The sequence below is a fragment of the Thalassophryne amazonica genome, chromosome 5 (assembly GCF_902500255.1).
Source record: "Thalassophryne amazonica chromosome 5, fThaAma1.1, whole genome shotgun sequence".
NCBI lineage: Eukaryota > Metazoa > Chordata > Actinopteri > Batrachoidiformes > Batrachoididae > Thalassophryne > Thalassophryne amazonica.
Window position 1 is genome coordinate 82,720,739 of NC_047107.1, and position 17,995 is coordinate 82,738,733.

The 17,995-nt window shown below is 41.2% G+C and overlaps 1 protein-coding gene across 2 annotated transcripts in view; it reads left to right on the forward strand.

Annotated features, from left to right (window-relative positions):
• Nucleotides 1-17,995, forward strand: part of sept5a (septin 5a) — a 40,780-nt gene that overhangs the window by 159 nt on the left and 22,626 nt on the right. Inside the window, exon 2 of one of the 2 annotated variants that reach the window (XM_034170699.1) lies at nt 117-130. In XM_034170699.1, coding sequence (XP_034026590.1) covers nt 117-130 — 14 coding nt within the window. Of the gene's footprint in view, nt 1-25; nt 131-17,995 lie in introns of those variants that run through there. The other variant, XM_034170697.1, reaches the window with a different exon arrangement.

A 17,995-nucleotide genomic window follows, 5' to 3' on the forward strand; every position in this document is an offset into this window, starting at 1 on the left:
GGTTATTTTGGCATCATGGCATTTTTTTAACCTGTGATTGAGAATCAGTGCGGTCACCATGTCTCTGTCTGCATCCCTGCACCTGCGCCTCCTCATCCTCCTTCATCCTGCGCCAGAGGACAGCACGGAGGTAAGACACGCCGCTCCACACGCCTCTTCTATGAGTGCTGCTGTAAAAATGCGCCGTGAAAACCGCGATATAGCGTGCGTGCGTGCGATGCGCACACAAACGCACGGCGCCGTAAGCGCAGCCACGCCGTCACACGTGACGTTTACACGGAGCAGGCGGAGGAAACATGGTACCCAAAAACAGCATCCTCTCCTCCGTCAGGCCGGGGACGGACTGATGGTGACCTCAGCTCCGCGCACACTTCAGGGTTATTGTTCGAATGAGAAGCGCAGCTGCCACATGAGCCTTGGGGGGGGGGGGTCACCTCTGATGACCTCCTCCTGGGGTCTGATGTCATCTGCACGTGCAAAAGGAGCTTTGAGGCTCCCTGCTGACTCCACCCACTTCTAACAGACGGGTTATAGTCTAATTTAACAGCACAGTCACCAAATTATCTTGCTGTTATTTTCACCATTATTTGTTAATGCTGTGCTCTCTTTGTTTGTGTTTTTAAGATTTTAGTCATAAAAAGAATTTTCTTTGGAACCACTAAAATGATATTCATGAGCATTAAGGGATTCATAACATGATACTGCAGATATCAAAATTTGCACTGCCTGGAAACAATTTAGAATTGAAAAAATGACCTACATTTGGTAGCAACATCCGATCATGTGAGGGCTTCCTGAGGGATGCTGGGAAGCACACAGCGACAGCCAATCGGACTAAAGAAAGGTAGCGTGACATCAGCTGGCTACTTGCTCAAACAAAATAAACCAAAATGGCAGAGATATAAATGGTAAATAGACTGCATTTATATAGCGCTTTTCCATCTGCATTAGACGCTCAAAGCGCTTTACAATTATGCCTCACATTCACCCCGATGTCAAGGTGCTGCCATACAAGGCGCTCACTACACACTGGGATCAATAGGGGATTCAGGACCTTGCCCAAGGGCCCTTAGTGATTTTCCAGTCAGGCGGGGATTTGAACCAAGGATCTTCTTGTCTCAAGCCCAACACCTTAACCACTAGACCATCACCTCCCTTAAGCACGCCAAAACAGGTTTTATTTCTGTATAAATGTAATAAGTTTCTCATATATTTTGTAAAGGTTTGCGATAAATAAAGACTTATGAGTGTAAAACCACTGTTTTTGAAACCAGATAACACCTCTGTAAATTAAAAGACATTTTATGCATGCCCCGGGAATATGCATCAAGCAAGTGGGTCAGGTCAAAGGTATTCACAAAGCCTCATGCAGGCGCATGCACACACGTTTGACAACGTTAGAAAGAAAAGAAAAAAAAAATTATTATGGACTTCCCCACAGATAAATGCTGTATGTTCTCAAAAAGTGAGCTGTAATTTTGAAACATGTTTAAAAAATAAAATTATATTATAATGTTTGGCTTTCAGTAGAAACTAAATTTTGTCAGTTTTCTGAAATGTGAAAAGCCCCATGCTTTAATTTTTGGAAACATCACAAGGTAAGGTTAGATCTTAGCCTTGTGAAGTGCCTTGAGGCAGCTTTGTTGTGATTTGGTGCTATTAAATAAACTGAGTTGGATCGAATTGAAATAGCTGGAGTGGGTGGGGTTGCTACGCAAGGAAAGGCCTACAGATTATTTATTTATTTATTTGCTTTTTAAAGATGTGAAACTAGTATGTCTTGAACTTTCAAAACAATTTACACCAATCTGGCCTTGACATCAAAAATCCAGTTAACCCATATTCTTTCTAAATTATACACATTGAAACCAGCAGGGAGGGACTCTGAGTAGAGTCGCTGCTCCTTCATATAAAAAGGAGCCAGCTGAGGTGGTTCCTGCATCTGGTGAGGATGCCCCCGGTTGCCCCCCTTGGGTGTTTTTCTTGGCTCGTCCAACTGGAAGGTGGCCCCAGGGAAGACTCAGGACATGTGTGATTATATTTTCTATCTGGATTGGGTTTGGGAATACCTTGGGATCACCAAGGAAGAGTTCGAGGACTTGGTTGAGGACAGAGAAATGTGGGATGAGCTGCTCGGTCTACTGACACAACCCAGACCTGAATGAGTGGCAGAATATGAACAAAAGAATGAATGAAAAATCCAGTATGCCTTTGTGCCAGTTGTTTTAAGAAGAAAGTCAAAACAAGGTGCACTCCCCTGAGCGCGCTTCACCCTGTCATCTGTACCAGATGACAGGGTGAAGCGCTGGTCAGGCTGGTCACAGTGGCACATGCTAAATAAATAGATAATAGAGATACTTGCATATCTTTTATGTTTTCATACTGTATTTGGTAGTAAAAAGAACCAGCTGTGTTGCCGACCGAATTATGCCACCACATTAGAATTTAAGTAAACACAGGGCAGAAGCCGTGTGCGTGCTTCCAAAACAGACGGCTCCTGGTTCTATATCACCCGTGCCCTTTCCGAACTTATATCTGGAGTAGCGTCAAGAAGGGAATTCGGTGTAAAACCTGTGACCAATGAACATGCAGCTCCACATGGGATCCACTGTGGAGACCCCCAGCAAAAAGGGAGAAACTGCAAGAATTTTTAGCTAGTCTGCTTTCAAAATTTTAAACTGGGAGGTTTTTAATTTATGTGGACATAAATTGATATGTTTTTGTGGCTTATTGTTTAGGGTAGGTGAGATGAAACAGAGCCAGCTGTTAATGAAAATAAAAAAGGTAAATTACAATAATCAATACTCTGTTCAGTGAAGTGGGCGGTTGGTAGGGTTTAGGATGTTTAGGGTGCCCAGTTCAAATTTGATAAAAATACGATATATTTTGTTCATTATCAGTGGTACAAGAATGTGTGACTGACACATGGACTGTGTGCAATACTACGTATATCCCACTTTTGGCCTCATGGCCAGTCAGACAAATTAATTTTGTATAGTAATATTCTAAGACTACTAGTACTACTACTATTACTACTACTTCATCCATCTATTTTCTATAGCTGCTTACTCCAATTAAGGGCCACGGGGGTCTATCCCAGTAGTCATAGTACATGAGGGGGGGTACACCCTGGACAGGATACCAGTTTATTGCAGGTCCACATATAAACAAACACGGTCAATTTTTAGGGTTTCCAATTCACCTAACCTGCATGTCTTTGGATGTGGGAGGAAGCTGGAGCACCCAGGGGAATCACTACTACTACTGCTACTACTGCTACTACCCTGATAAAAAGTTACATACCCCTGTTCTTAATACTGTGTATTGTCACTTTAACATCAGTGACAGCTTGGAGTCTTTTGTGGTAGTTGTTGGTGAGGCTACACTGCAGTGCATTTTGCATCATCACTCTTAGCTTCATAGTGGAGTAGAGCAGAGAAGGATTTTCTTTGACCAAAACGGATCAAATCTAGTTTTGGATTTCAGATGTACCTTCTGGCAATTTGTAGCTAAAATTTCAGGTCTTCTGTTTAAGAAAACCCTCCTCTGTACCACTTCATCATGAAGCTGAATAACTGGTGATACAGAATGCAAAATTTGCACTGTGCACAAGTTCTCACAGCCACAGAAGCTTGTAACTTCGTCTGGGTGTCTTGGTGGCTTTCCTCACTCTTCTCCTTCTTGCACAGTCACTCAGTTTTTGAGAACTGTCTACTCCATCCAGATTTACTATAAAGTGCCATACTGTTTGTATTTCTTTGTAATTGATGTAAATAAAGTCCAAGACATATTCAGTGGCAGTTTTACCATCAGAGAGCCTCGTCCACAGCTACCACAAAAGACTCCAAGCTGTCACTGATGTTAAAGGGGGCAATACACAGTATTAAGAACAGGGGTATGTAAACTTTTGTTAAGGGTAATTTGGGTAGTTTCTGTTATTATGATTTTAAAAAAAGAGTAAACACAGTTGTTTGACAATAAATGGCTTCACCCAACCACTAACCATGAGTGAAAAAAAGTTTTTGTGTTGTCATCCATATTCTCTGAAGAATGGCCAAAATAAATAAAAAAATAAAAATAAAAAATTCTGCCAGAGTATGTAAACTTTTAAGCACACCTGTATAGTGTGTTTTCATGCAGAAATAATTTGAACAAGGTGCCCAAACCACCTCACCGGTATTCCAGCCCTTGATACAGCTTTGCACCAGAGGCACGTTCACATTTTCACAATTATTTGCAGGGTGTTGTTTTTCTGTGTCCCCCCCCCCCCCCCCCCCCCGTGCACGCATGTACACACACACACACACACTTCTCGGATATGAGCTGGTCAGTTTGCAGAGCGATTCAGACCACATCTAATTGTTGAAATCACTGTGGTCACATGGCATCACCACCACAGTGCACAGTGAGCCAAAAGCTTATGAGCATGTTGTTGGAGATCTTGTGTCAGTGTGATTTGCTGCACAGTTTGTGATGAAACAGTTTTTTCCAGTGAAAGGAAAATAAAATCATAAAAAAAACACAATGGTTCAGTTTACCAACTGCTAAATTTCCACTGATGTACAGAAACTCAGTGTTGGCTCTTTCGTATAACAACAGCAGGGTTTCTTTTTTTAAACGTTGGCTATTATCCATTGTTTACTCCCACACACACACACACACACACACACACACACACACACACACACACACACACACACACACACACACACACACACACACACACACACACACACACACACACACACACACACACACTGCAGATGACCTGTGAGCTGCAGATGAGTTTAAAAGCATCTTAATGCTGCGTGGTGTGACTGAGTGCTGAGATCACACAGGAATCAATACTGATAATCAATACTAAATCCATGCTGGTGTGTCACTGTAACTGTTCCTCTGTGAACTATTCCTGTCACTTCCTTTGCTGTGATACTACGTTGCCAGGCAACGGCCTTTAAAAAACACAAAACAAATCCCGTTTCATCTTTTATCTGATGTGAAAGAGTGGAAGACACTATCTCACCTACCCAGAATGCAATGCGATGATTACCCCATGTGGGCGGGAAAGTTACAACCACATGTTAACCAAATGAGCACAAATGAGATGCACTTATTTCCACCAAACCTTTGTGATTTCATAAGATAAAACAGAAATACTTGCATTATTAAATAAATTACAGTGTCATTTGGCATCAGTCATTATGTAACACTTGGACAAATGTAAACGACTGAGTTGTTACTGCACAAACTGCATACTGAGCAAAAAAACAACAACTACTTACCGTACATGATCATCTGCTTGTTCTTTTGGCTACGTGTGCTTGCTTATGGTTTATCTCATGAACTGCTGCTTGTACAGACTGATATTTTATAATTACGTGTGTGTGTGTGGAAAATAACTCATGCAGGTGGCTTTTCACCAACTTGGTCAAAACATTCCTTGGGTGAGTGTATCCAGAATGATTAACTTTTGAAGCAGTTCAACGTCAGTTCAAAAAAGTTAGTTCAAAAAAGCACATGCTCCAGGATATCTCCACAACCAATTCACGGTTTTAGAGTATCCCAGAATCCTTTGCGCGCTGGGGAGGGAGACTTGATAATGGCTCAGCTTAATGCTAAATTTAACACTGAAAATGCCATAGACATGCTAACGCATTAGCATCAGCCCTGTTTTTAAGTTAGAAAATGCATCTATCAACTGTTTCAGAAGACCATAACAGGTCGGTTTAACATAAAAAAAAAAGGTAAATATTACTCACAGACATATGCTCTTTAGGGTTTTAGCGGGGAAAAATTAAGATAAAGTGAAATAAAACAGAGAACCACCGAAGCAGCAGATCGAAGATCGAAGCACTGCTTCAGTGGTTCAAGGTTCAAAACAAAGCCGCACTGCAGAAACGGTTGATTATACAGACCCACTGCAGAGTCTGTAATCAATGTAGAGAAATTATTATTTTTCTGACAAACACCCCCAAAAACAAAGGCCACTCTGAAGGACCGATAAGGGAATCATTAAGCAAAAAGGCTACTGATGTCGATGGATCGAATCATTTGTTAAGGATACCTGAAAAGAACCAGTTCCCGACACACAACCCTAACAGCAGCACTTTTTTTTTTTATAAAACTCACATTAAAGATTCATAATTATCTTAGTTAAACACCTAAATACATATTTTGGTTGAACATAACGACGCAATGTTGCAAACAAGTTGCTGCAAATGCTTATTTACACTGACAACGAAATCTTGACCTCCCCAGTGAGAACGTGATTACGCGTGAGATTTGACACCGTAAAGGCGTCTATAGGGCGAGATAGAGACTACATCAAGCTTATATCAATCAGTAAATCATTTGTCATTAAATGATGAGTGACACAGTGATGATGCCACTAAAACACCATGAAATGACATCACTACAGTTACCTCCGCCAAGGAGGTTATGTTTTCAGTTGCGTCTGTTTGTTTGTTGGTTGGTTGGTTGGTTGGTTAGCAGGATTACTCAAAAAATCCTCAACGGATTTCAATGAAATTTTTACCAGGGGTGTATCTTGACCTAACTTGGAAGTCATTAAATTTTGGTAATGATCTGGAACACGATCCAGATCCAGTATTTCTTTTTAAGGATTCTTTATCATTGCAGGATAGGGCCAATTTCAACATTTTTACATCAAACTTCATGAAGATGGGTCACAAAGGCTGAACCAAAATTAAGTTACGACGCAACAATAATTTAGCATTTGTTTCTCCTCATTGAATAACTTATTAGAAAAAAAACTTGTGTAGTTCATGCAGTTTCTCTTTATAAATACATTTGCTGAAGATCTAAGGGTTTAACCCTCTGGGGCCGACGCGTCATATACGACGGCTAAGACCAAGCTTTACTAAATTATAAATAACTTTTTAATGATATGAGACAGAAACTTTTTTTTTTTTTTGCTGAAAAGTTTTGAGCCACCGTCCACCATCTTTGTACTCCTCATAGAAGCTTTGTGATGACGTGAGGAATGTGAGTGTCCGATCGGAATTGGTTCACCGTCACATGATTTCCAAAATCCAATCGTAGGGCAGATTCACCTCACATGACACACCAAAGATTGTTTTTAGGAGTGATGTGTTACTAGTTTTTTTATTATAGTTTGCTGTGTGTTTTGAATAAATGTGTGTGGAAAATTATTTTCTGCTTTACTTTTTCCTTTCTTATTTCTGATTGTAAACCTTTATTACATTTATAAAACACAACTATAGCATATATATTTTGAAAGTACAGGTTGTCCTGAAAAAAAGAGACATAAAACTTGATTGTGGGATGCAGGGAGAGCTGTTAACAGCAATAATCAAACATTTATGCCAGGCAAGTGAACTGTCAGTGCCCTCAGACCCCAGAGCCACTGAATCTGAAACATCAATCAATCAACCAATTTTTATTTATATAGCGCCAAATCACAACAAACAGTTGCCCCAAGGCGCTTTATATTGTAAGGCAAGGCCATACAATAATTACGTAAAAACCCCAACGGTCAAAACGACCCCCTGTGAGCAAGCACTTGGCGACAGTGGGAAGGAAAAACCCTTTTAACAGGAAGAAACCTCCTCCATGACGGTAGATGCGTGAAACCACGTGGAATAAGTCGCTTTGCCAAAGGGTATTCCATGTGACATCAGTGACCCTATGGCCTTGGCGGAGGTTTGCGCTCTCCGAGTGCTTCTAGTTAAAAATATAGTTAGTATGTGCAGGTATGTGCATCGCCTGTCTGATGCCTTTAACCCCTTAATGCCCAAATTTATATAGCTGTATATAAAAAAATGTTTTGTGTGTGTTTTTGCCTTTAAGTAGATGGTAAATAATGTTGAGATTATTAATTTCACTTTTGCACAAAAACTAGATAGTAATATTGGGTATTCTGGTAATGACTTTATGTTATAATGTTATAATAATAATGATGGTATGTTGCAAATTTGCGACAACAGGCATACAGGTCAATTTGGTAAGTTGCATATTTGAGTCAGAGATTGTAGCATATATGCGATGATGGGCGTTAAGGGGTTAATTTGTCGTTTTTAATGTCATTAATAAATTTCTGTGCAAAATGATGCGTCTCTATCATTGACAGCCACACCTGCTCCTAATCCATTGTCAAGGCACTCACCAGCCAGCAGGTGGCAGACATGTCTGTGTGATATCTATTTATCTATCTATTGTAATTTCTCTCAATTCTTTATGTAATATACTGCCCCTTACCAAGAACCAAATCGTTATATTCCTCATTTTGAATTTATTGAAAGTCACGTTGAAACCGGGCCTGGGTCTCCAAAAACAGAGTCAACAGACGGACTCCATTTTGTGTAAGACCCCGAAAATAGATTGCACAACACTTTTATACAATGTGATGGAAGTGAAAGTAAAGCATGGTTTACACATAGTTGATTTTGTCGGTGGGTAGTACTTAGGTAGTTACGGCTGTTTTCGCGGTGGAAAGGGGCGGAGCATTTCGCCGGCGTTTTGACCACCGTACTTGCCGTAAATACGCGGATAAAACGCCACTAAATCCGCCGAATAAAGCGGCGTTTTGACGCCGTAGCATCCGGCCCATGTCAGGCAACGGGGGTTAATACCCAGTTCTATCCTTTACAATCACAGGTTAAGATGCGCGTGAGAACGGCGGTGTTCTGCTGCCGCCGATAATGCCCTGTGTACCGCTGGATTTATTCAGGCTAATCCTGCGTTACTCCAGGAACTTTTGCATATAGGCACCGCCCCCAGAGTATAATAGGCTGAAGCAGCAGGAATACATGCCTCTGTCACTGCAGGGGGAGGGAGCTCATCCTCAGCCTTTTCTTCTCCTTCCTTTTCCCCTCCTCAACGTGTTGCTCCGTCTCCACCACAGGGCTACCCTCTGCTTTTGAACCAGACCTCTTGGTAAGTCCTTGCCGCTGCCAGTTTTCTTTTAGGAGGCATACTGGAGCTTCTCTGCAAAAATATCTGGACCTGGCCGCGAGTGACAGGCCTGCATGCAGCGCACTAACGTTTTTATATTGACCGCTGCCTATCGGCTGTTTGGAACGCCGTTAACCGGGAGGTGGCGTTTAGAATGGCGTACTGTCCGCTAGCGCCGCCGTTTTGTCTGCCTCTGTCGCCGGTTAAAATGCCCTTGAGGACGCCGTTGTGGGCTCTATCGCCGTTTTACACGCCGTTGATTAGGGATACAACACCGGCTGCCAATTATGGCGGTGTAAACTGCGGAACTACAGGAAGGGGCAGGATGAAACGGCGATTAAAAAGTATCAAACGCTGTTGTTCGCGTTGTCTCTGTCGTCACGCAAATTCTCCGGGAGCGCTCCCAGAATTATTCGACATGTTGAATAATTTTTTTGACGATTTCCGGTAAAGCCGGAACTAAGCCACGCCCCCTAGTGCCGGCGTTAACAACGGCGTGTGATCCTTAAGACAGCCAAAAACTCTTCCGGGACACTTCCGGGAGCTCTTACCGTCTATGTGTAAACGGGGCTTAAATTCTTATGTTTAAACTTTAAGCCAGATTTCAGGCATTTTTAAACAGATTACAAAAGCAGATACTTGATCACAAACATAAAATAAGGAATTAGCACAGATATTATGTAACTCTATCTATCTATCTGTTAACTGTTTTTTACAGTGTAGATGCATAAAACCTTGAAAATTCATCATCCACAATCAATATATACCCAGTATCGTAGCCTATTATTGTTTTGCAGATTTTGCTCAGTGTATATAATCCTTCTCTTCCTCTTTCACTCCTTCAATCTATTTTAAAAGCACACACACTGGACTCTCGGGGACCAGCTGTAGAGCTGAGACAGGCCTGGCCTGGGGGCGCGTACAGGAGTACTGACCCCCTGTGGCTTTTCAGCAGAAAGGAAAAAACACAAAGTTGTTAAAAGAGAAATGAAAGTGAACCATTATGAGATGGCAAAAGTTGATGCTTTATTGGGATTCAGATGTTTGAAGACTTTCTGCCCTGCAGACAGCGTCATGTTCACTGTCCACAAGCTGTTTTGAGCATTTCAGAACAGTAAATCATCTTGTGAGATGTTCAGTATGTGTTGTGTTTCATGCTTTTGAAAAGAGTCAGCTGTTTAATTAAGAAGTTGTATAGTGTTTTGAAAGGTTGACTTGTTTTCTGGAGCAATTTTTCCATTTAATGGTTTGGCTTTTATTGTTGCTGTTTTGTTTTATGAATCATTGAAGCGTGTTCTGAAATCACTGTTTCAGTGGGGTTTTTAAGGCAGCAGTTATTTCATATTTCAATCTGAATTGTTTTCTGAGGCACTTGCTTTGTATCGTGTTTTAAGATTTTTAAAATAATCAGCACTTTGCTTAGGCAGTTTTGTCGTAGTTTTAAAAAGTGAGCACTTTTTCCATTTTGGGTTTCAGCTTTTTGAAACAGAATCATTTTCTGAAGCAGTTATATAATTTTGTATTTCAGACACTTGCAAAGAAGAAAAAATGTGGGAATTGATTAATTTGGTGTTTTAACAATATTGAGAATGAATCATATTTTAAGGCATTGAATGTATTTTGTGTTTTGTTTAGGTCAGGGGTGGTGACCAAGTGGTTAATGCGCTTGGTTTCAGTGCAGAAGGTTCCGGGTTCAAATTCCACCCCTGCCACATTTCTCCATGTAATGTGGAGTTGCGTCAGGAAGGGCATCCGGTGTAAAACTTGTGCCAATTCAACATGCAGATCCACCTTGGATTTGCTATGGCGACCCCGAGTGCAAACAAGGGAGCAGCCGAAGGGACTTACTTTTTTAAAAGCATATCTATTTATGCAAGTGATTCATATCATGTTCTGAATGGTTTGAATTGTTTTAATTTTTTTTTTTATTCATTTTCAAGGAATTCTTTAGTGTTGTGAGTGTTTCAGAAAAGGTATCATTTTATAACAATTATTTATCTGCGGCTTTTTGCCTTAAAACATTGAATTATTTTACAAAGCAGTTGTTTCATTTAGGATTTTGAATATTTCAAAACAGGGAATCACTTTCTTAAGAAACTTTGCTTTAGTGTTTTGGACATTTCCAAAGAATAATTTCCTGAGGGAGCTGCTTCATTTAATATTTTGAGTGTTTTTCAAAGAATTGTGTTTGAAGACAAGCAGATAATTTTGATAAGGTTTTTAAAAAGCCTGGCTCCTACCACCACCGTGTGTCTTTATGAAGGGTTTAAACGGGAAACGTGTCAAAAATTCCTGAAACTACACTTTGGTTGGTTGGTTTCATCAATTAAACCATGTGTCGTGGCTCACAAATGCTTTGCAAAAAGTTTCTGAAAAATAATTGGAAACTGACCCAGAAAACACGATTCATTAAAAAAAAAAAAAAAAAACAATCCTTTAAAGTATGTGGTCAGCCTTGTTATGTGTGGGATTACAAGTTCTTTGGGAACTTTGAACAATAATCCAAAGAAACAAATGCTGAGACTTAAGATAATTTTGTGCCCTGAGTTATAACCTGGAGAAGGTTCTTCTCAGAAATATGCAATGTTTTTATTTATTACACTCATATTTACTACAGAACACTTTAAAGATACATTTGGTGGCTGTACTGTAACTCCTGCCATTAAATGAGAGTTTGTGTTCTCTGCCGTGCTGCTGCAGAATTGTGGTCAATGGGATGGTCAGGAATGCTTGATGGAAATAAAGCCACGCTCCCACACGAGCCTGCTCTCCTTGAAGAGATGGAAGCGAAAACTGGGCTACATCCACCAAGTGAAGAACACTCATTGCTGCCTGTGCTCTCATCTGCTCTCAGATTAGCATATTAAAGAGTCAAGTAGAGGTCTGTGCATCCGAGGGCACAGGGTGAGGTGTCACGCTGTTTTTATGACCCACCCACTCCAAATCAGCAAGCAGATATAAGAGGAAGCATTCAGGGTTTATGGTTTGGCAGTCAGCTGCATTTACTGAGATGTCAGTAAAGATCAGATGACTGCTTCATACCAGCGACACAACACACTGTTTAATAGGAACACACTGACATGTAAAGGTGCCGTCTCTTTTGACCTTCTTTTTGACCACTTAAGTTAAAAAAAAAAAAAGAAATTCTATATACTAGAATTTTGTTCCATAGTATTCAAATAAAGGAGTCACAATCTTATGTCAGTTAGGGTCAAATTTTTGAATTTTGACCCACATGGGTTAAAATACAGTGACAAGACCAGCCCAGTCTCACACTTTTTTTCACGCCCTCATCGCAAAAAGTGCCCAATTTTCATGACATGGTTTTTTTTTATTTATAATCCTCCCCTTCCCCTAACTCTAACCATAACTATAGCATAAGTGTGTACTGTGTACCCTCCCCAAACCCTAACCAGAACCCCTCCAGACACCACCGTCACCCTACATTTCGTGCCCATCATGAAATGAATTTGTGCCCCTTTTACAAAAAGCACCTCGTTTTTGTGCCCCGTCACAAACCTGTAGAGTAATGTACTTTTTGTAATGCTGCTATGAACGGCTGTGAGACTGGGTGGGATAAGACATCATAGTGCACTTTCTGTGATGAGAGGGTTCTAAATGTTGAATGGCAGGCTAGGATATGAGGGCATTAAAGGGTCAAACGGCACAGTCACACTGCACATTAGCATCATTGAGCTGAATAAATGTGGTTTACCTTCAACTGTGAGTGAAAATGCCCAAACACAACATCAGATATTGAAGCAGAAACAAAGCAGCTGACACAACTCAAACATAGGTAACCACAGATGCCCCTGGAAACAACCAGGGTTAAATTCTGGATCTATTTTACACAGTTTTGCTGGGTATGTGCTGGACAAATCAGACAACACTCACACAGGTCTGCTGTGAGAGGTGTCAGGACCAACGTTAATTATTACAGTTTATTTTTCATCATAGCTTTATTAGATGTATTTTTCCGAGATATAAGTTTAAATTCAGAGTTTGTAGAGCAGGCAGCTGAGTGGATATCTCACGGCATGTCATGATTCAGCATCACGAAATATACATTCATCTATTGGTGTTTGATGTTGTCACAAAAAGTGCCACATTTTTGTAACGGGAGCACAGATTCATTCGAATACATTCTGTGACGGGGGCACGAAATTAAAAGTGATGCAGGGGGGTTTGGTGGAGCTATGCTTAGGGTTAGGGCAGGGGTGGGCAACCTGTTCCGGAAAGAGCCATGAGGGTGCAGGTTTTCTTTGCAGCCACTGACTCCACCAGGTGATTTCACTGATTAACTGATTCCATCTGCTCAAAGTGATATTAATCAGTAAAATCACCTGGTGGAGTCAGTGGCTGCAAAGAAAACCTGCACCCTCTTGGCTCTTTCCGGAACAGGTTGCCCACCCCTGGGTTAGGGTAAGGTTATGGTTAGGGGGAGGGGTAGGGTTAAAAAAAAACCTGTCATAAATAAAACTCATGAGACTGGGATGAGCCTGCCAATATGTTGACCTAGGTTCAAATCCCACTCATGCTGCCTGTCTGTGTTCTTGGACAAGACACTGAATCTATATTGTCTCAGTCCACCCAGCTGTAAATGGGTGTAAACCTCATCTGGGGAAGTAACCTGCATCAGATTGGTGTCCTATCTGGGGGACTTGACCATTCTTATCTGCTTAATGCAACAAAATCTGGACATAAGCACCAGCACCCACGGGCCTCTAGGACTACATAGGTTTTCTTCTTTCCAAACTAAAAAAATAAGCACCTACTGATTTTTGACAGGAGGTTTGGTAATTAGAATCGAATTAGATCTTAAGATGTTTGGCTCAGAGAATAATTAAATATCTTGTTTTCCGTATTTTGTTATGTTAGTCTTATTCCAAAATGGACTAAATTCATTTTTCCCCTCAGAATTCTACTCACAACACCCTTAATGACAACATGAAAAAGGTTTTTGAAATTTTTTGCAAATTTATGAACAATAAAGCACTAAGAAATCACGTGTACATACGTATTCACACCCTTTACTCAGTATTTTCTTGATGCATTTTTGGCAGCAATTACAGCCTCAAGTCTTTTTCAGTATGATGCCACAAGCTCGGTGCACCTATCTTTGGGCAGTTTTGCCCATTCCTCTTTGCAGCGCCTCTCAAGCTCCATCAGGTTGGATGGGAGCATCGGTGCACAGACATTTTCAGATCTCTCCAGAGATGTTCAATCAGATTCAGGTCTGGACTCTGGCTGGGCCACTCAAGGACATTCACAGAGTTGTCCTGAAGCCACTCCTTTGATATCTTGGCTGTGTGCTTAGGGTCACTGTCCTGCTGACAGATGAACCTTCGCCTCAGAGCAGAGAGAGATGGAATATGCATAGGTTAGGTGGTCCTTGAAGACCAGGTTGAGAACCACTCTTGTACACCAATTACAGCCAGATTAAAACTGCTTATAAACAGTTTTGGCCACTATTAAACACTTAAGCTCAATGTGGAATGTAATTTGAAATAGTTCCAATGATGAATACAGTATAACACAATGCTAAAGCAACGTAGGGCGTATGAGCATAAAAATAAAAAACAGGACGTGACCTTTTGACCTCTTAAAATAGGTCAAGGTTAGCCATCTTTTAACTTGTTCAAGGTCTGTGTCCCAAGAATGTTACTTGTGAATTTGAAGACTCTGGCAGTAATAGGACTGGACTTGTGCTGAGCACAGACGGACAGACGCAAAGCCTTTGCAATACCCGATGGCTATATTTTGTCCTCGGGTAAAAATGGCTCAGATCTACTTAAAACAGAGATAACCTAGTGTTTTTTTTAAGAGGCACTGTGTCTCTGTGTCGCGCTGCCTCCGTATATGAACGGCAGCGTTTTGACGGCACTCTTCAGTTCTGGTTGTTGGACTGGTTTCTGTGTTTGTGTGTGTGCACGTGCACACTCTGGCAGAGGGTTGCACCGCTGTGGCTTTTTCAGTGCCATTTCCTCTACGGCCACATCATTGTCAAGCTGAGAGGACGAACATGAGCGCTGCCTGCTGTTTGAGTGGCTGATCTCTGGATGGGTGCCTCTGCACCACCGTCCAGTGCTTTCACTCACAAATAAACACTGTGCGTGTGGCACTTAGTCTCACAGACCCGAGGCAGGACTCCTTTGTGTCCTCAAATGAAACCTTTGAAAATAAGACAGATTTTACTGAGAAGTTAGGTTTACAGTGATGGAAACGGAAACACGACATGGGGGCATCCTGTTTATCAACAGCAGTGCATGTGTTTGTGTGAAACATATTGAACAAACTAGTTGTCATACGGTGCTTTTACGATGCTTAAAGTGTTATATAATCACACACACTGATGTCAAGATGCTGCCATGCGAGATGCTCAGGTGCACCCCGGAAGCAACTTGTCTGATCAGGGAGTTGAACCTATGACCATGTGGCCACAAATCTACTTCTTTAACCTAATCAGATATTTTAATATTCTTTATGGAATGATGATTTAACATAAATTATTCAAATCAAGGCCTTATGTCTTGCATTTTACTCCTAATATAATGCATGACCTACGTGCTGCACAACCTTGTATTTGCACGTAACCTTGAGCTCTGTCCCTGGGTGTATGTTAATTTGACATTTTGCATTTTGCTATTTGATGTTGCAGTGAAGAGGTGGAAAATTCATCGAAGGTAAAGATCAACAACCAAGTCAGCTCCCAGTGGGTGTTGTCCTCCTCGTAGCTCAGTTTGCGTTTACTTGGATTATATTGTGCATTCTCTCTCCTTTCAGAAGGTCATTGTGGGTGAGAACATGAGAATGCTTCAGAAGCTTCCTTTACATGTCTTTTTACATCTCAAAAACCACGGACAGCTTTACACGCCTTCCCGTGTGCAGTTTCATCCTAATATATCACATGTTCTCTGTCACAATGTTGTCATGGCAACTAGGTGTCTTGCAACCACAACTGAAAAGTAAATAAACTTCAGTACACTCTTTAAAAAATGGTGTTAAATAGCACTGAAAGTGGTTCTTTGGCTCATAAACATAGTGACCCACTCTGGGGCTATATAGCACTTTTAATTGGTATACGAGGGCTGTCCATAAAGTATAGGTCCTTTTTATTTTTTTCAAAAACTATATGGATTTCATTCATATGTTTTTACATCAGACATGCTTGAACCCTCGTGCGCATGCGTGAGTTTTTCCACGCCTGTCGGTGACGTCATTCGCCTGTGAGCACTCCTTGTGGGAGGAGTCGTCCAGCCCCTCGTCGGAATTCCTTTGTCTGAGAAGTTGCTGAGAGACTGGCGCTTTGTTTGATAAACTTTTTTCTAAACCTGTGAGACACATCGAAGTGGACACGGTTCGAAAAATTAAGCTGGTTTTCGGTGAAAATTTTAACGGCTGATGAGAGATTTTGAGGTGATACTGTCGCTTTAAGGACTTCTCACGGAGTGAGACGTCGTGCAGCGGTCCCAGGCGCCGTCGTCAGCCTGTTTCAAGCTGAAAACCTCCACATTTCAGGCTCTATTGATCCAGGACGTCGTGAGAGAACAGAGAAGTTTCAGAAGAAGTCGGTTTCAGCATTTTATCTGGATATTCCACTGTTAAAGGAGATTTTTTTAATGCAAGACGTGCGGACGGATTGCAGCGTCGGCTCGCAGCCGCTGCGACGCTCCACCACAGGAAAAACACCTCCGTTGGAAGCCTTAAGGACAAGTTGGAACATGTCCAGCTGTTAAACAATTTCTCAGATACTCACTCCACTGAAAGCCATCAAAAGCCGCCTGGATTTTACAAATGGTTATCAACACGGAGGTGTTGCGCCGGCTGCGTCCCGACGCTCGGACCCGTCCGCACGTCTTTCATTAAAAAATCTCCTTTAACAGTGGAATATCCGGATAAAATGCTGAAACCAACTTCTTCTGAAACTTCTCTGTTCTCTCACGACGTCCTGGATCAATAGAGCCTGAAATGTGGAGGTTATCAGCTTGAAACAGGCTGACGACGCCGCCTGAGAGCGCTGCGCGACGTCTCGCACCGTGGGAAGTCCTTAAAGCGACAGTATCACCTCAAAATCTCTCATCAGCCGTTAAAATTTTCACCGAAAACCAGCTTAATTTTTCGAACCGTGTCCACTTCGATGTGTCTCACAGGTTTAGAAAAAATTTTGATCAAACAAAGCGCCAGTCTCTCAGCAACTTCTCAGACAAAGGAATTCCGACGAGGGGCTGGACGACTCCTCCCACAAGGCGTGCTCACAGGTGAATGACGTCACCGACAGGCGTGGAAAAACTCACGCATGCGCACGAGGGTTCAAGCATGTCTGACGTAAAAACATATGAATGAAATCCATATAGTTTTTGAAAAAAATAAAAAGGACCTATACTTTATGGACAGACCTCGTATAGCCCAAAAATGGTTCCCCTATGATTACGAGCTAAAGAACCACACTAATGCTATTTAACACCATTTTTTTTTAAATGTAGGGGGGTCCTAAGCCAGCTGTCAGCTGTCTTTAAACTAAGTCATCAAACATAAATCGTAATGTCAGAAAACAGATCAAAACATTCTCTTTGTAAATTTTGTAATATGTATTAATCACAGATTTGGATTTTCTAAACTAATTTAGGCATGTTATCCCATTTGAAATGCATATGCATAGTTTCAAAAATTCTCAAGCTGACACGTTCAATGACAGTTTTAATGAGACAAGTGCTTTAGGTAATTATCGATGATGGAAGAGGGTTGGAAAGATACACTAGCTTCACGACACAATATACATACATACATACATACATATATATATATATATATATAAGTGGGTTTATACATATAGCAATCCATAATTACATCAATGTTCATGCTAATTTCATAGAGCATAATCTTGGTGAATGTTCAAATTATTCTGAAATATAAATTATATATACGAAAGGTGATTGACTCAGAAAAAGTTGGGTGTGGTTCTCCATCTTTTGCATTATGAGAAATGAATATTTTTCAATAACGTGTGAAATTTTTGGGTGCAATGTTGAGAAATATTGGTTTCTCAAAATGCAAAGGACAC